General features: G+C 39.1%; 2 protein-coding genes across 2 annotated transcripts in view; one reads left to right on the top strand and one right to left on the bottom strand.

Moving 5' to 3' along the window:
- LOC137973007 (zinc finger SWIM domain-containing protein 5-like) overlaps positions 1-20354 on the bottom strand; it is a 435845-nt gene that overhangs the window by 72261 nt on the left and 343230 nt on the right. The gene's annotated exons all lie outside the window — the stretch shown is intronic.
- LOC137974432 (zinc finger protein 709-like) lies at positions 8839-19287 on the top strand. The gene is given in 3 exon segments (XM_068821395.1): positions 8839-8980; positions 17893-18285; positions 18288-19287. Coding segments are annotated over 2 exon segments (1038 nt in total). The 5' UTR covers positions 8839-8980; positions 17893-17924; the 3' UTR covers positions 18965-19287.

Genomic DNA, 20354 nt, shown 5'->3' with positions numbered 1-20354 from the left:
TTTTGAATCGACGGTTGCATATGTAGCTCATTGCATTTGCAGTTTGTTTTGTTTGACTGTTCAATAAAGTTAAGGAGCTTTCTTTACATTTGCCTTTTTATTTCTTTAGTTTTGGATTCGTGGCACAGGACTTTGAAATCTCATGTGACTCCGTAGTGATATTGACTGGTTGACAGGATAGAATTATAAAATGAAACGAGACTTATACTTGTAAGTTTTAGTTTGATTAGGATTCTATCCTGTCATCAGTCTGGGACGAAGGAGCCACATGCCCGTATCCCACCCTCCCAGTTCCTTCGTTCCTTTTATTGTCTTCCTGTGCCACTCTCGTTGAATACTGACCGGCTTGCGCATGCGCATCTCGTGTGACTCCTTTGTTCCAGACTGATGACAGAATAGAATCCTAATCAAATTTCAACTTACAGGTAAGTCTCGTTTCATTTTATAATTCTTCGATTATGGAAATAGTATCCAATACCTGAATAGTGCGAATGGTCTTAAAGGAACACAGTCCCGATTCTGTGCAGGCGCGAGACGTCATCTGTTATGTCTCAAAAAAAAAAAAAAAAAAAAACAATAAAACTGTCAAATTGACGCGGGAAAATCGTGCGCTCCATTCGTGTGTGAAAGATAGAAAGATGCTCGCCGGACAAGGCCAGGACGTCGATGAAGTGAGTTAAACATTTATTGCACCTTTTTTTTCCTTTCTGGAGATTTTTTTGTTTGGTTTGCAATGAATGAGCTTTGTTTTTTGGCACTATTCAGCATTGTCGTCCGTCGGAGTCGCGCGAGTAATACTTAGCATTTCTTTCAGGGAGAAACATCATGCAGTTGTAAATCAATGTCTACGTGCTCAGCAAAGTCTGACAGAAAGCGTGCTGGTTGTCCCTGTAAAACGGCAAACAAAAATTGTACGGCATAGTTTGGCTGCGGAACGCGTCAAAAACATTGGACAGGGCGACAGGAAGTCTTCTACGGTTTGACCCGCTGAAAATATGTCTGTACATGATCACAAGTATATAATGTACTAGTATTATTTTTCTAGGCTGATGCTCCACGTCCTCTAACACATGAGCCAGATAGAGTATTGGAAGAACAAGAAAGAAACGAGGAACACAAGCGAGTAAAGGTCAGTCTCACAGGTTTATTATAATGTAGGACTTAAACATAGAAACTACATTTGTCTAATATTATTTGATAGCCATCAAAATGAATTCTACTGAGATACGCTATTCAACGTACTCATGTGCTATGATATGGCATTAAAAAACGTTTTGTGTAAGCTTATTGTGTTCCGTGACATCTTTTGAAGTCGTTCCATGAGGCATAAACTCTCACTTTGTCTCAAAGAAATCTTTGAACTTTAGACTAATATTTATCTCATGTAATCGAATGAAAACCAATACAATTCCGTAAATGACCATAAATTGCCTTCACTCAAAATCTTCCCTCTATTAAAAACCATCCCCAAAACAACTCCTTTTTTGGTTTTTAGGATTTCATTCTATTCATGGATGAAGATATGGCAAAGAAGCTTGTCATTAGGGCCTTACAGAGAGGAATTGGTAGCATGGACTTCATAGACATGCTCCTGATCATGGGAGACCCTGACGAGTCCAGTATTGCCCCTCTTGGCAACCCCTCTAAATGCATCTGAACTCGCCCCATCCAGTTCAGGGTCATCTGTCATTCAACCCACTCCTCCATTGGCCTCAAATCCATTGGGCGCTACAGCTAGCCTTCGACCAATGTCTTCACTGGATAATTCACCAGAACCTGTTACAGTATGGTGCAAGTGTGGGTGATGGAGAACAATGCCACAGAAAATTGAAAAATAAGTGTTGTAACCAAAGATCCTGTTTTTCTTTGACTAGGCGATTTAGTAAACTGTGTCTCGATGTAGAGTATCTCCAGCTTAGTATAAATAAACACTGGTGATCTTAGAAATGATTTCGGTAATAACAGTAGCAGGTCGTTCCGCAAAACTGCCAATATACATTTCATCATTGACAAGTATGATTATTTAGGAAAGAACACGGGGAAGGTGTGTCCATCTTGTTGTGTATCGAAGATCCGGCAACACTTCCCTTCTGCAACAGGTGTACATATGGGGTTTAGATGCAATTGATATAACAATCAGGTCCTGGGCCCAACCTAGAGCCTCCATATTTGGTGCCAGAGGACAATTTTCACAAGGCACCAATGTGAACTCAAGTTACTTTTTTTTTTAGTAACAGCACCAGAACTTACTTGTCCCCGAGTAGCACGTGTAGAAACAATAGGGTGTTCTCAATCATTGCCCAGCAGAAAATTATTGTGCTCTGGTTCTGTGTTCAAAACAACTTACAGTGTACGTTCACTTTGGTGCCTGCCTTTCTCTGTTCAAAACAACCAAAAGTGTACGTTCACTTTGGTGCCTGCAGGGCACCGAGTGTGGACATGTGCTTTGACTTGCAAAGTGTCACTTTTTCTTCCCTTGGAAAAAAAAGCCATGTAGATATCTTATGAACATTATGCCTAGTTACAAAAATGCAAACAGGCAAGATGATGAAAAAAAAAGGAGTGAAGAAAAAATTCGTTATTTTTCCTTACTGGTAATAGATGTTAGGGTTCACAGTCCTACCAGCCGCATTATGGGCTTCCTCCTGAGAATGTGTATTTGATTGATAATGTGTAGCTCCTTGCTCAGTATTGAGTAAAATGAGGAAGCGATGAGCAACTCATGAGCAAGCGATGAGTAAATGAGCAAATGCTCAACCGATGAGCAACAAATGAGCAACTCTGAGCAACTCATGAGCAACTCCGAGCAATCCTGAGTAACTCAAATTGGCGCAGTAACTCACTCTTTCCGTGACTCAAAATGAGTAACACCGAGAGTTTGGTTTCTACTCATTTTGGTGGAGTAACTCAAATTGAGGGAGTAACTGCGAGGACCATTCGCTCCGTGACTCAAAATAGTATAAAAGCAGACGTCAAGCACGCGATGCTCATTTGGAGCAATACCTTTGGGTGAGCGTATTGTTCATTTCTGCCGCTACTGTCACAAACCGTTTGGTCGAGCTAGCTTACAACAGAGACCGACACGAGTTGTTGAAAACGCACAGATCAGGAACCTGTGGTAGGTGTAACAAAGGCAAACGGATTTAAGGAAGTAGCACCCGAGCCTGGGACACGTAAACATATAACGACAGTCATGAAACGCTTGATACGACAAGCTCCTCCAACTGCGTGCCGGGCTGCAAGATTCCCAAGGCCAGACACTACGTAACCTGTTACAATTTGCCAGTGGGGACCAGATCGACGCGGTCAGCGAATTGGTCTTCAATTTGTTAAAGAAATTAATTAACACATTCCCATCCCTCCTCCCGCATTGCTCTCCCGTCTTTTTTAAATTTTTTTAAAATTTTTTTTTGATTCCAGCACTTAAATACTTACATTACTTACAATGCAGTACATACACTACTTATAATACTGACAATACGATCACTTACACTACTAACTATAGAAAAGCTTACACTACTTAAAGTACAGTACGATAACTCATGGTACGCCGAAAATGGCACATCAAGTAAAGAAAAATATATAGGGCCAAGAAATGCGGGGTTAAAGCAGTTTCTTTTGTAAAGGAGAACCTTAATGTCCTTCAAATAAAATCGTTAGTTTTATCGATTGTTGAAAGTGTTACGGGACAGATTTTGTTTTCACTTCTTTATTCTGGCATGGAACCTCAGCACTCGCTAATTTTGCCAACTTGTGTCAATCGTGGAGCTCTTTCTCCAAATCTGCTATTTTTGTCATCGCGTGCATTTCTGGACATAAGTGAGCCATGGTCAACCTTTGGAAGTAAAATTAGGATTTTTGATAAATGGAACGTTTTCTTTTCACTCGGTCACACAATTACTCGCCAAAAATCTACTTGGTTGAATCGCCTGAATAATAAAGTACATGTATGATTGTATCGATCGTCTCCTCAACTATACTTTGCTGTACATTTACTAAGTCTCTCGCGAACTGACTCGCGGCAGTCCGATGGATTCTTGCCACGGCAACCCGTCTCCATCGGATCCGATGGAGTCCGTTTGCCGACATTTTCCACCCCCTCCTCAACTATACTTTGCTGTATATTTACAAAGTCTCCCGGGAACTGACTCGCGGTAGTCCGATGGATTCCTTCCACGGCAACCCGTCTCCATCGGATCCGATGGAGTCCGTTTGCCGACATTTTCCAACCCCTCCTCAACTATACTTTGCTGTATATTTACTAAGTCTCTCGCGAACTGACTTCCGGTGAGTCTGGTTGCCCATGGCCTACGTCCATCGGACTCAGTTTGGGTGTATTGGACAACCCTCACAAAAATGAGGCCTCACAAAAATGCAAACAGACAAGATGATGAAAAAAAAGGAGTAAAGCAAAATTCGGTATTTTTCCCTATTGATAATAGATGTTAGGGTTCACAGTCCTACCAGCCACATTACGGGCTCCCTCCTGAGAATGTGTATTTGATTGATAATGTGTAGCTCCTTTCTCAGTATTGAGTAAAATGAGCAAGCGATGAGTAAATGAGCAACTCATGAGCAAATACTCAACCGATGAGCAACAAATAAGCAAAATAAACAAATGAGCAACTCTGAGCAATTCATGAGCAACTCCGAGCAATCCTGAGTTACTCAAATTGGGGCAGTAACTCACTCTTTCCGTGAATCAAAATGAGTAACACCAAGTAAGACCTGATCAACGAGAGTTCGGTCTCTACTCATTTTGGTGGAGTAACTCAAATTGAGGGAGTAAATGCGAGGACCATTCGCTCAGTGTTTCATAATGTGTGTAAAAGCAGACGTCAAGCAAGCGATGCTCATTTGGAGCAATACCTTTGGGTGAGCGTATATTGTTCATTTCTGCCGCTACTGTCACAAACCGTTTAGTCGAGTTTACAACAGAGACCGTCACGAGGGGGCATAATTGTTGAAATCGCACAGATCAGGAACCTGTGGGAGGTGTAACAATGGCAGATGGATTTCAGGAAGTACCACCTGAGCTTGGGACGCGAAAACATACAACGACAGAGTCATGAAACGCTTGGTACGACAACTCCGATTTCTGCGTGCCGTGCTGCAAGATTCCCAAGGCCAGACACTACGTAACCTGTTACAATTTGCCAGTGGGGACCAGATCGACGCGGTCAGCGAACTGGTCTTGAATTTGTTAAAGAAACACATTTCCATCCTTCCTCCCGCATTGCTGTCCCGTCTCTTTTTATTTTTTTAAAAAAAGATTTTTGATTCCATCACTTAAATATTTGTATTACCGTACAATGCAGTACATATACTACTTATAACACAATACGATCACTTACACTACAAACAATACAAAAGCTTACGCTACTTACAGTACAGTACGATAACTCATAGTACACCAAAAATGGCACATCAAGTAAAGAGAAAATATATAGGGCCAAGAAACGCGGGGTTAAAGCAGTTTCCTTTGTAAAGGAGAACCTTAATATCCTTCAAATAAAATCGTTAGTTTTATCGATTGTTGAAAGTGTTACGGGACAGATTTTGTTGACACAGCTTCAGCGTTTTAACTTCTTTATTCTGGCACGGAACTTCAGCAGTCTGCCGTTGCCGGCAGCCAACTCTCTCTAGCTCTCTCAAAAACTGGCGTTTATATATGCTCTTACTTAGCTAAGGTTGGTCAAAAAGCTTGAAAAGTTATACAAACGTGATCATAACACTCTTAGCAACCAAGGCGGAAAAGCTTGTGGTAAATACTTGCGGGAGATGATAGTTCAGCCTAGCTAAATTCGAGTTAATTAAATTGTTGGATAAACTGATAGCAACCGAAACTGAAGTTTCCGCGGTCCTTTATGCTAACCCGTGCGGGCTAACCATGGGAAAACTAATACTACAGATAATTACGTTAAGATAACTAAGACGGCCCCCCGTGTTTCCAACAACATAGGCGGAAATTCGGCTATCGCCCAATGCATTTTCTCATGGGAAAGTTACTTAAATTAACTTAGAGGGACGAGGTTGTTTGCGATACTTAATTTTGTTTGCACTTTTCAATTTCCTTTCATAGTTCTTAAGCACCGTGCATTACAACACTCTGCATACAATAAAACCCGTAGTCACTAAAACATGGAACGACCTAAAACCACCTACAACCACCTACAACCATCTACAACCATCTACAACCACCTCAAAAACATCCACAACCAGTCACAAAGGATCGAATACCATCTTAAGCAAGACATAATTGTATAAAATAAGCGAGACGACAATATGTGGTTACCATTTAGCCAAAAAAATCCGGAAGGCATGATCGTGGCATAAAGGTAAGCGATTTTCCGAATTTGTTAAAAGCCAACCAGATGTGAATAGCGCTTTACCCTGCATTCCATCCTGTAAAGGGCGCTAAAATCGTGAAAGAGGGCCTGGAAACGGAACGATCCTTACGGATTTCCCAAATTCCGGGAAATAGAGTGTAAGAAATTCCGGAAATTCCAGTTGGGATGTAAATGGGACACAGGTTTTTGGTTCGTTCCACTGGAAAATTTCCGGAATAAACGGAACTTCTGAAAAGTTAGTCCTGTTTTCCCGTTGGAAACCTTCCGATGGAAATGTGTGTTCCATTTACAACTTTTGAAAGGTCTTACCACTTCCAGGCTATTCACGGCCACATTTTTAAATTTTGGCGCGTAAAATCGCAATCACTGGGCGGCGAACGGACCTGAGTTAAATAGAACACGTTTTTCACACGATGGAAATTTCCACCGAAATTTCCGGAAATTTTTTGTAAATGGAAAAAGCCCGGTATTTCCCGGAATTCGGGAAATTCGTGAGGATTGTTTCGTTTCCAGGCCCTTTCTCACGATTTTAGCGCGGTTTACAGGATGGAATACAGGATAAAGCGTCATTCTCATCCGGTTGGCTTTTAACAAATTCGGAAAATCGCTTACCTTTATGCCACGATCATGCCTTCCGGATTTTTTTGGCTAAATGGTAACTACATATTGTCGTCTTGCTTATTTTATACAATTATGTCTTGCTTAAGATGGTATTCGATTCTTTGTGACTGGTTGTGGATTTTTTTGAGGTGGTTGTAGGTGGTTGTAGATGGTTGTAGATTTTTTATGAGGTGGTTGTAGATGGTTTTAGGTGGTTGCAGATGGTTTTAGGTGGTTTTAGGTCGTTCCATGTTTTAGTGACTACGCAATGAAACCATCATGAAAATATAGTGTAAAAACTAAAATACGCTTCCAGAAAAGGAGAAATCAAGGGGCTGTAATGTCTGAAGTAATTTGTGCCAATTCTGCTGGAATGCAATTGTGTCCCTGTAATAATAGAAACGTGTTTTTTTATTTTTATTTTTTGCCCCGTCTACGAAGGAGCTGCGTGAAAACGGCTTTCAGGTGTACCCCGCCTTAACACTGTGAAAGAGGAAGCAGAGAAGAGAGACCCTGGGAGCGAGGTAGGGGACAAAGAGTTCTGTGGAAAGGAATGGCTTCGGTTTGAGAATATTCGAGCTGTTGTAAGCAAAAACTCCCCTACAGAAGGTAAGAATGTTTGCTTGCTGCATTTTAAGTGAGAAATCAGTCTCTAGGAGGTTCTTCTATCGTTAGAAGTTTGTGGGCCTGTCTCCTTTTCGAAAATTATCATGGCAGCCCTTTCTTCGGAAAGCGGGCTAAATGACCGCGAACGTAAAAATCGCTAAATGACCACAGCACTCATTTCCAAAATGTTAGTATTGCCATTATTGCGATAAGTACTTATATCAGTCAAGCACGTTGAAAATTGAAATCCATTAAATTGGAGTGTGTAATTAAGGCACCCAAATATAAAATACGTGTTCGGGATAGTCAAGCTGTTCTAAGAATTTCGGTTCTACGTTGCAAGCAGCTATAGAGTTCTTTGCTAAAACATCACCTAAAAGATTTGCAACCATGGGAAAAGTAGTCCCTTACGTTTTCGGAAGGGATATTTTTGCAATTGGTTTTGCCACTTAAAAGGGTCACCTCGCAGTTTCGGATAAGCAAATGGTTTCCTGGGAGGTTGAGTTCGTAGAAGGTAACATTCAGCCAGCAATTTCTAAAATGAAGATTCCATTTCTTAAATTTTCGGGCACTTCCATTTTCAGCTATAAAGGTATCCGAACAGATGAAATTCTTCTAGGTGATGAAAACATCTTAAGAAAGTCTTCATACATTACAAGGATTCTTGAAATATCTCTGACAGGCTTTTGGCTTAATTTGCTCGTAAAGTGGTGCCCTTGATAGTGTCGAGTGCTCACGGAAATGCATTGAACAGATTGACGGCTGTAATCGACAACTTCTCAGACGTCTAAACTAAGATAACATTGCATACATCGAGTATTTCGCGAAGATCGGTATGAAATTTATAATTTATCGGGCTTCCGGACACGGAGTATTTTCGATATCCCTTCAGTCTTTTCATTAGATTGTAAGTTAACATAATTTCCTATATGTTTGTACTCCCTGGCGCATCCCAAGATCGTAAGGATAGTTTTCAAGTCACTTATCTCTTCCTTGAATCGTTAGTGACAGTATCTGGCATTTCATAAAAGCTGGACTAAAATAAATAAATAAATAAAACGCAACGACCATTTTCACTTTCAACTTAAGTCAGATAGTTTAATAGATGAGCGATACCATTATAATTTATCTGTCAGCTATATATAGGTATGAGTTGTTTGGAACGCACGCATTCAAAACGGCAAACTAATTTCGCTGTGTGTGTTGAATTGGCTTTCGTGTTCATCACAGTTTATTTTGCGTCTGAGAATTGACTGAGAATCCCACTGCACTGTTTTCTTAAACGAACGATTTGCATCAGACTGCCAAGAGGACGTTTTACAAAAAGCTTTTCAGTGTTGAAGATTGTTTGATAACAAGTTAATTGCTGCATTTGCCTTTGTCTTTGGCCCCACTGACCGCAATATCTACGGTTGTTTCCACAGGTGAGATAAAACTTCTTGTTATCTTTTACTCCAGCAAGCGGCAAGATTGAACAAAACTTTAGCACAGCATCGATTGTATTCACTTAGTCACTAGAACTCTAATCATCGGTTCTTTCGTTCTTTGAGGTAGGCTTTAATTTAATTGTTATGGATATAATTTGGATTTAAGGAAATTATTCTCAAAGAGGCCTGGCAAACTTGAATCAATAGAGCGGTTTGCGTTACTCACAGGCTACCCAAACACATAATTCGAATGCTTTTGAAATCTGCTTTTATCCTTCATTAAAGGAAGGATAGGAGAAAATTTCAAAACTAGCCCAGAACGCCTCAAATCGATAAATCTTACAAATCGTTACGTTGACTGAGCAGTCGAATTACGTGTTTGGGCTGCCTGTGCACTGTCAATGACGACTCATCTCCTGCGACAAGATGACAATTTTTGCGGGTAGATCAGTTAACTCCAAACATTGGATCAGTTCACCAAAGTCTCGCAACACCGTAGGCATATTGACTAACTCAGCGAAAAAAGTGCTTATGTTTTGAAGTAGTGAACCGTTTTTTATCTGTTTCTTCAGGGAGTTAAACAAGATAGCATAAAGGGACTACTTTTATACATGTGTTTTGCAGTATACATTACCCCCCTTCGAGGGTGCGAACAAACAAGGGCAAAAGTACGCAAAGTCCTGCGTAACGAAAAAAGCTCCGGATTATAGCATAGTTAATGGAGTAGAATGGTTATGAAACCCGACAAATTTCTTTGTTGTAGGTTTTTGTTCTCTTTTTTTGGCCTTGACCGTGCACAAAACACAATAGTTGTTTACTCCGTACTGAGAAAGTAACCAATAGAAAAGTGTTGGTTACGTAATTCATGAATAGTGTATAAGCGCAAAACAAAAGATTGTGCATGGTCGTGGACTTTCCAACCTAAATCTTGGCATCTTTGTTTGCTCCATTGACGTTTGCCGAGCTTCCAAACCAGTCCCCTGTATTAACTATGATTAAAGATAATGGTGTCACTTATCTATTAAACTTGTTAAACAATTTAACGTTTTAAGTTGAAAATGAATTTGCTCGTTGCTTTTTAATTTAAAAAAAAATTAAAAATTAATTGAATTTTTTTGTTGACGGCCCAGAGTCCTGCTGGGTCCAGTCCAGCTTTCATAATATGCCGTTAGTTGAACTCCTCCTAAATCATCTCAATATTGACTTGTCCATTTGACTTTTCACTGTATCAATAGACCATATTCGTATTCTCAGTATTGGACTGGAACTAGCTTGCAATGGAGGCTAATGCGGGGGAATATATTAAAAAGTATTTGCATTCGAAAAGATTCCCCCGCATTAGCCTCCATTGCAAGCTTGCTCCAGTCCAATACCGAGAATACGAATATGGTCTATTGCCCAGGTATTAAACCATTTCACACTTCACTAAACCATTTGCCGCTGAGTTAAGTCGTTTGTCAATTAGTTGAACCGTTTCTTTTTTAGCAAAATCGTTTCAGTCTTGACTTGTCCATTTGTCACTTTATTTCAATTTATTGTATTTTTGGCGGTGATGGCCGCCCATAGAACTGATTACTGAAATCAAACTCATTAATCCGGTCGTCAGAGGAACGCTAGAGCTGTTTTGACTTTCCGTCAGTCAGATTATTTGATGAAACTGATAACTTAGCTAAGTGATTCTGCAGATGCGTTTCTTGTCTTCAAACTCGTTTAGAGGGGAAGAAAGTCTTGTATTATTAACGCTCCCGCAGATTGACTAAATAGGAGAGAGAGAGTGTTCTGATATTTCAATCGTTCGATCTCTGTGGTAAGTGATAAATTTCGTTCTTTCTTTTTCGAGTTGGAGATCATAATTACAAATGTTAGCAACAACAGTTTTTAAAAAAACTGTTGTTGCTAACATTTGTAATTATGTAGCTCGGCAGGGCAAATTGCCCTAATTTGTGGTCAGAAAACTAACTTCGGCCATAATTTAATGTAAACCTCTATTTTTAACACGATCAGTAGTTAAAGCTGAACAGCTTGTCGGGTCGTGTATAATAACAAACAAGAATGACTACAAAATATATACATTAAACTGAGACTGAATAATAACTTAATAGTATACATTACGATCATCATACTTGTGCAAGTTGAAGCACGAATTGCTGTGGTTATTTGTTCTACTTTTCGTGTGTGACCTCTTTTCCAAAATACTGAAAATACGAAAAGTTTCCAAGTAAAATCACTGTATTTGGAACCTCTTGTAGGCAACTGCGACCCTTTATTAGAGGGGAATCCCGAACCATCGAGTTTGCAATCGAGTTCCTAACTCGAAAACCAACTCGAAATCCAGCTCGAAGTGTAACTCGAAGTCTATCTCGATCTTCAACTCGAACTCGAACTCGAGTCCAAACTCCAGGGATTATTTCTCCCTTTAATCTCTCGTAAGCGACCACTTCACAGATAATAGAGCGGAAATTGGATAATAAGCCGCAGTAACATTATCGCATTCCTGGGTAGTACAAGAGTGGGAAATTTCTCAATAGGAAGTACCGGATTTTCAGTTTTACTGGAAATTGACTTTCTGCACGAATAAACTTGTGTCTTTGAATAAATTCATTCCATGCACGGTTTTTGTTTTCTCTGCGATGGGTTTATTATTATTATTTTTTTGTCGTTTTGTCGGAGAGCTGAACCAGACTTCCACTCGGCCACATAGTCAGTGGGACTTTCAGTCACGCAACTTAAAATGTTTATTCGCCAAAAAGCTGTTAAATCTTTAATGTACTTAAAATTTTATGAATATAGTTCGCTTTTTATTTACAACAAAATATACATTTTTTTGTGTCTTATTGAAACATGTAATCGTGACTTTTAAGAAAGAAATCTATGACTATTACGTTATCGGAGATTTCACTACGGTTTCGACTGATGGTGCAATCGGAGATTTGAAGTAATGGCGCAATACCTTTGTGTGCAGCCGTTGTTGTCAGTTTGTTGTGCTACAGATTGATCAAGTGATTTTGGTTCTATAGTCATCAGTGAATCAACAAGGACTGCTGTGAAATGTGTACTACGTTGCGACTATAGTGGTAAGAAAACAGATAAAATTTAGTTTTGTTGATGAGCAGTCCCAAATTTCTATTCGGTCATTTAGTCAGTGGCACTTCGAATCACGCAACTTATGATGTTTACAGGTATTCGCCAAAAGCTTTTAAAACGTTAGTGTACTTAAAATTTTATGGATATTCCACTCTTTATTTAGTACAAAATATATTGCCTTTTTGAGTTATTTAAGAGGTTGATTCGAAGGGAGTATTGAATACATAAAAGGTCATTATGTCATCCATGGAATGTGTGGACGTTTCAACTTTCATTGGTAGGGAAATAGCCACCGCACTAAACATAGCCGTGGATAACGTAATTCTAAAATTAAGTGACGCGTGTGACTACTAGGCCTTCACTCGTGTAAAAAACCAATTAAATTTAATCGCGACTTTTAGGAAAGAAAGCTATAAGTTGTTAAAAGTGTTATTATCGTATCGTTTATACCCATAGATATCCTGATGACAGTTCCAGATTAATTAAGACCATTACGTCATCGGAGATTCCTCGGAAATTTCACCTAGGCTCTTACTGATATTGCAATAAGTTCGTGTGCATTCGTTGTTGTCAGTTGTTGTGCTACAGATTGATCAGGTGATTTTGTGTCTATAGTCATAGTGAATCAACAAATACTTCTTTGGAATGTGTACTACGTTTCGACTATATAGTGGTAAGAAAACAGATAAATTTTCAAAGCGCGGTTTTAAGATCTGAAAGATCTTCTTGTTTTAAAAGTGGATTTGGTTGACTTGTGTTCCAAAGATAACTACAGTGGAATCCCGGGAGATTTCTCAAACCTTCGGTTTCTCTAACCGCTGGATAACTCGAATCAGTTGTTGTCGCGACGGAGCATACAGTTGTAAGTCTATTGCCAACTTTGGAACGAGATTATGGAACTCTCTTCCTCCTGGCTACTGGTATTTCCTATTGTTTTCAGTGCTAAATCCATTGTTATCTTTGTTCGTAATTCTATTGTTCTTCTGGCCAATCCTGAAGCCCGTTCAATGAGGTACGACACGACTCCCAGACTGGCGCGAGCGCGCGCGCGCGCTTACACAAAAAGGCCATTCAAAAGACAATTAGGAAATTTCTTCTCACAGTACTCGGAGTTGAGGATGCTTATGTTCACGCTTACTCATTGATAACAAAACTGAATAATTATTACTATCGTACGCTATAATTGTGTTTGATTCATTTATTCATTCACTTATTTTAATAATGTTGTAATAATTATGCAAATTTTCTGCAATAATAATAATAATAATAATAATAATAATAACTTTATTAATCTCCTCGAAAGGCTTTTCATCTTAATTTACAATATCAGATATCTAAAACGCTGTTTTATTTTTACTTTAAATACATCTAAATTAGTGATAGACTGAAACTCATCTATTCCACAGCTTTTGGCCTCTGAAAGTAAATGCGCGCTGACCTGCAGCCGTCCTACAGAGTAGTATATGTAGGCGATCCCTATTCCAAGTGTTGCAGTTGTGCACTTCCGATCTGGTTTTAACCTTCTGACAAAGATATGGAGGTGCAAGTCCAGATTTAAGCATTTAAATACCATGGTAGCATCTCTAACTGCAAGTTGTTTAATAATTGGCAGCCACTGTAACTGTTAAAGAATAGGTGTAACATGATCAAGCAACCAACACTTGTGCGTTTTCTAGTCATCCCTTCTGCTCTCCGGCTTACAGATGATGTTGTCGCTTATCTATTAAACGATTTAACTTAAGTTGAAAGTGAATTTGTTCGTTGCTTTTATAATTTTTTTTCCTTGAATGTTTTGGTTGACGGTCCAGAGTCCAGCTGGGTCCAGTCTAGCTTTTATAATATACCAATAAAACTTGAGATTTTACTTAAGCCTTCACACTCGCATAACTTATTCGCTCTTAAGTCTTACTTAACAGCCAAGTGTAAAGATTACCATTTATTTATCAAAGAAGACACATCACTATAGACTTGAATGGCTTGTCGTCAGTGGAAAAACTGAAATGATTTTACCTCAGTAGAAAGCTAAGAATTCATAATTTCATAATGCCGTGCGTTTTCTTTTTTCTTGTGGTGCCCTTCCCTGAGCGAACTGGCTCGAAGAGTTATGGGCATAGGGAGTACAATGTTGTTTTCTTCATGTTAGACTGCGACAAGATCATCAAATAAATTGCACTGTACTGTACTTCAGTGAAGGGAAATTATTAATAAATGAACTTGCCATATAAAACTTATAACCAGGGGTTTCGGGAGCAATTAGAAGTACCGGATGAAGTGGTTCAGCTGGCGGATGTGCACTGTTCGCGCCGCTAGCGCGAAGTATTTGATTGATTTGACAATTATAAAACTAGAAATGGTGTTCACTAGAGCTGCCCCCGCTTTTGATAACCTATTTATGGGATGTGTATTTAATATAAATAGTGTGCAAAAGACCGTTGAAAAATTAACGTTTCAAGCATTTTATTGAAGTTCACATTCATGTAAGTAGTTAACAGCACAAGTAAAGTGGTTGTTGTGACATCGCACTACACCTCTTAGTTTGTACTGAGCTCCCCTGATTAGAATCTCCTCAAACGCATTTATGTCTCTCATTAATGCAGGGGGGAATTCAATGAAAAGGAAACGTGAGTTTAATACGTTCCTTGAAACAGGCTCAGTAGTTTAACCTTCCTGGATTTGTATGCATTTCAGTAACAAAAAGAGGCCACATATTGTTATCGAAACCCAGCTGGTTTAATCCATATGCTGTAACTACTGTTAAAAGAGTACTGCTATTCAAAGTCACAAAATTCGAGCATGAGCTACAAAAAGAATCAAATATTCTTAGTGTCATGAAAAGGCTCTCTGTTATAACTGTAGTAATTTACAGCTTAAAGGGGATGTAGAAGTAATATAGGCTGATTTAGCAACAGAACGGGAACGTCAGTGGCGACGGCGCGCGCAGAAAAAACACCAATGAGAATTCAGAATAGAATAGACTCTTCTCTATTCTAAATTCTCATTAGTAGTTTTGCTGCGCGCGACGTCGCCACTGACGTTCCCGATCTGTTGCTAAATCAGCCTAATATTTGTATAATGTATACGACAAATGACTTGAAAGGCAATAAACAGAAAAACAATCACATGGGGTGCTTACCATTTAGCCTAATAATCCGGACGGAATGATCGTTGCATAAAATTAAGGTAAGCGATTTTCCAAATTTATTGACCAATCAGATGAGAATGACGCTTCCCATTTACCACCCAGCATTCCATCCTGCATATTTACTCGATCTTGTGAGAAAGGGCCTGGAAACGAAACGATTCTCCTAAATGGTAAGCGAATTTCCCGATTTCCATTTCGAACCGAAAAGTGGACAACCTCTGGAGGTTGTCCACATTTCCGAAAAGATTTTCCGAAAAATTGCCTTTCCATTTGACCTCGAACCGAAATTTCCGGATTTTTTGGCTAAATGGTAAGCACCCATGGTGTCCCAAGAGTGACCGAAATAAAATTCCTTCTGACAATATCACTACGTAATCAAGAAGAAAGCTTATGTCAGTATGATAAAATGATCACTTGAGGGAAGATTTTATCTTTTAGCAAATTCTCCCAACTAATAGCATAAGAGAATGAATGTGGATCAGTCAGGAGTATTTGCATGTGGATATTGAGGCTTAACGAGAGAAATTTTGTTTCCAAAGTACAATGTCGCAATGTTTTTTAATCAAGATTGTAATTTTTATGCCTGAAGACCTTTTCAAATTATTTCAAGTAGAATTAATATGTCAAGGAGATGATAAAAATGTAATGAAAAAGGGAGGTCACAGTGCTCGTTTCCCTGGTACGACGCAGACGAATTCGCCTATTTAAGCCACTTTTACAATTGCCGCTAATTCGCGATGTTGGACAAATTTAGCTCAATTTTATGAATTTAATCCATGATATGACCCATAGTCTGGTGTCATTCCATGTTTAATTCACATACATTCCTAAAAAAAGGTATTTGAATGCCTTTGTGAGTACTTAACACTAAAATAGATTTAACTTGAGTGCGGGCTGTTCGACTCGCAATAGCTCCTTCCGTGCAATTTTATAATATTGCCAAAAACATGCCATAGATCTTTGCAGATTTCTTTACTCCTCCATGAAGACACCATTCTCAGCAAAATTTGAAATAAAAAATGGGGGTAAAAATGCGCAGTAGGGTTGCACAATGCAAAACCAGGGAGTCACCTTAAGGAGGCTCCGGCTTCTTTTGTATCTTTCATCGTTTCACAAACACTATAGCAACGAAAAACCCTTGCGAGCCTGCTGAACTGATTTTTTTCTCGCGTTCCCTTTGGTATTTTTTTTTAATTGGCTCAGTTATACCCACATACATTTCCTATCAAATACTCTATATTTGTTAAAATATGTGAGAGCTAATCGAATATATTTAGAAAAATGACAAGTTACAGAATATTGGCAAAACCGTCTGAACGACCTTGACTTTTTACCGCTTCAAAATGTCAGGCAATATGATTTCCATAATGTGGCAAAGGATAGGAAAATTTCACCGAAGGAAAGTATAAATATTAAGGAATTTAGGCCAAAAATAAGAATATATCTGCCTGTTATTAGATGTGATAATACCATAGTCACTGCCATAATCCAAAAATTGACACCCAAAAAATAAGCCTTATTATATCGGTATCCATATTGGTAAGTCTCTACAGGGAAAACTTTGAAAGAAATTAATTACAGTGACTGTAGGTTGCTTTTTGTAACTCGTGCCCTGCAGTGAGGGTATTCGCAAATACTCTAGGGAGCCACCTTAATCAGCTTGGTTGGTTAAACTTACAGTGAGAACACTCGAACCATGAACACTTGATATTTGTTTGTACATTTTTTTAGTGACTATAGAATGTGGGCTCGTCCTTTTGACAAGAGTATTTAATGTTTTAACACTCACAAAATGCTATACATGTAACACTATACATCATAAGAAGAGCCTTTATCTCTTAGTCGTCGAAAAAAAAAAAGTCACGTGTTCACGGTTGAAGTGTCCTTACTGTAAAACAACACAGATATTTTCATCGCTGCTTTTATGTTTATAAATGCGTCCATTCGATGGAATTACTTCTCATAAATTGGAAATGGTAAGAAACAGCGACGTTCATAGTTATAGCACACGTAGCAAATATGAGCTTAGGCTTCTTCCATCTTTCAAACGGAACTGGGGTAAACAAAGAAAGGGTTACCATGCCTTCAAAGATTGGAACAATTTGGACAGAAAGACTTGAGCAACTCAGTCACCATATCTCAGTTTAGAAGTAAATTGTGATAATCTATATTAACTACCTACGTTTTAATTTTATAGTTTTATAATCTAGAGTTTAAATCTTGTCCTGTCAATTTGTGTTTTATTTTATGGCCCAGGACCCCTGTCTGAAGATCACTAACTTATGAGAGAGCTTTCCTGTATAAATATCATTATTATCTTATCTTATCTTTTTTTTAGTTTTGCTTATGCTCAGTACAATGCTTTTGAGTGCTGTTAATATCCCCATCTGTATTAGAAATGCTGTACCTGTTAAAGTCCCCATCTTTATTAGAAATGCTGTACCTGCATACACGCCATTTGTGGTTGTTTTTTCTTTTTTTAAGCTAATATCTTCTGTTCACCCTAATTTTGTACTAAGGAATTTTATTTTCTTCTGGTCAGTTAAGCTATAAGTTCCTAGAACTTTTTAGGTGTCCCACACTTCACTAATAATATTAACAGTAATATAATATTGTTCTTGTATTTACTTCATATTCTTGTTTTGTATTAAGAATTTGATTTTCTTTTATTAACTTCCCTTAGATCGTTTGTTTTCTGACTTTAAAAAATGCCCAATGAGAGTCCATACAGGAGAGAAGCGTTATGAATGCAAACAATGTGGCAAGTGTTTTAGCCGAGCAGGAGGTTTAAGGTCACATGAAAGAGTCCATACTGGAGAGAAGCCTTATGAATGCGAACAATCCGGCAAGTCTTTTAGCCGAGCAAGAGGTTTAAGGACACATGAAAGAGTCCATACTGGAGAGAAGCCTTATGAATGCGAACAATGCGGCAAGTGTTTTAGCCGAGCAGGAGGTTTAAGGACACATGAAAGAGTCCATACTGGCGAGAAACCTTATGAATGCGAACAATGCGGCAAATGTTTTAGTCGAGCAGGAGGTTTAAGGACACATGAAAGAGTCCATACTGGAGAGAAGCCTTATGCGGCAAGTGTTTTAGCCGAGCAGGAGGTTTAAGGACACATGAAAGAGTCCATACTGGCGAGAAGCCTTATGAATGCGAACAATGCGGCAAATGTTTTAGTCGAGCAGAAGGTTTAAGGACACATGAAAGAGTCCATACTGGCGAGAAACCTTACGAATGCGAACAATGCGGCAAATTTTTTAGTCGAGCAGGAGGTTTAAGGACACATGAAAGAGTCCATACTGGAGAGAAGCCTTATGAATGCGAACAATGCGGCAAGTGTTTTAGCCAAGCAGGAGGTTTAAGGACACATGAAAGAGTCCATACTGGAGAGAGGCCTTATGAATGCAAACAATGCGGCAAGTGTTTTAGCCGAGCAGGAGATTTAAGGACACATGAAAGAGTCCATACTGGAGAGAAGCCTTATGAATGCCAACAATGCGGCAAATGTTTCAGTGGAAGTCATAATTTAAGGACACATGAAAGAGTCCATACAGGAGAGAAGCCTTATGAATGCGAACAATGCGGCAAGTGCTTTAGCGTAGCTGGAAATTTAAGGAAACATGGAAGAGTCCATACTGGAGAAAAGCGTAATAAACGTAGGCTAATAGGAAAGTCTTTTCGCAACAGAAAAGTGTTAAGAAACATGAAAAAGCCGGAGAAAGTTCTGGAAGTGCAAATGAACACGAAGTAGAGATTCATCGCCTCGGCACTTTGCAAGAACAGCAGTTGAGCAGCGAGGAGCTTCTTCTTGCACATTACCAAAATCATATGACATTTGAGGAGCCTTCAACCTGAACTAGAGGAGGTTTTTTTGCCTAATTTTTGTGCTATAATCTTCTAGACGCGCATTGTTAGCTTTCGTTGGACGCTGCTTCCCTGACGTATACGAGCAGCTTTTTTTAGGCTACATTAAAAATTGCACCGTCATGATTGTGTGCGTTATGGGCGTTGCACAAGGTCAAACGATGAGCATTGTACATTTGTTTCTATATAACGTTATCTTTAAGCGATTTCCTTTACAAAGAAATAAAACACCTTTTTTAAAAGCTACGGTAATAGGAACAACAAAAAAGTCCAACTTGTCCGACAATGCTGCGAAACTAGCCTAGAATGTTACCCGTTTTACATCCCATGCACAATCTGTCTGGCAACAATGAAAAGAAAAATGTGTTCCAAGCTGCAACGTGTTGCAGAAGGTCGAGGTCCGTTCTACTTTCTGCAACAAAATCAACACATTTTTTTGCTGCGAGACGGGTTGTGCGTGGGATATAAAACGCGTAGGGTTACCCTACCTGCTTGTAAACAGGGCCTAAATGACAATTATGGCGATTATTAGGGGTTGAAATTTGTTCTTTCAGGGTTGTTTTTGGCTTCATTAAGCCTTAGTCATTTGTTTGAGGGCGCACCGGTGGCTCAGTTGGTTGAGCACCGGGCTGTTACGCGGGAGGTCGTGAGTTCAATTCCGGCCGGACCAACACTCAGGGTCTTTAAATAACTGAGGAGAAAGTGCTGCCTTTGAAATTACACCTGCAAATGGTTAGACTTTCTAGTCTTCTCGGATAAGGACGATAAGCTGGAGGTCCGTCTCACAACCCTTCAATGTTCACAATCCTGTGGGACGTAAAAGAACCCGCACACTTGTCGTAAAGAGTAGGGCATGTAGTTTCCGGTGTTGTGGTCTTCCTCTGTGGTGTATCCTGGTGGTTAACCTCGTAGGGGACCTATGTCCTATTGTTAATTCCACCATGTATGTATTCTTACTCAATCAGTAAATAATAATAATAGTAATAATAATAATAATAATAATAATAATATAATAATAATAATAATAATAATAATAATAATACATATACCAAGACGTAGCTCCCCACTTTCAAACGTACTCCGCGGCCCCTGTGAGGAGATCACCACTTATTTATTAAAGAGAACCGCCACTTCAAAAAATAAATAACTATAAATAACAGGAATTAACCTTGACAGTCAAATCAGGCTTATTTTTTATTTCAAAGAAAGCGTTTGTATCCGAAGTAAATTAGTTTTTGAATCGCCTATTTTTGCTTTCAAATTTCGCAGGCGCCGCC

Source organism: Montipora foliosa, chromosome 10 (assembly GCF_036669935.1).
Source record: "Montipora foliosa isolate CH-2021 chromosome 10, ASM3666993v2, whole genome shotgun sequence".
NCBI classification, from domain to species: Eukaryota; Metazoa; Cnidaria; class Anthozoa; order Scleractinia; family Acroporidae; genus Montipora; species Montipora foliosa.
This window is presented reverse-complemented; position numbering and strand designations above follow the sequence as displayed.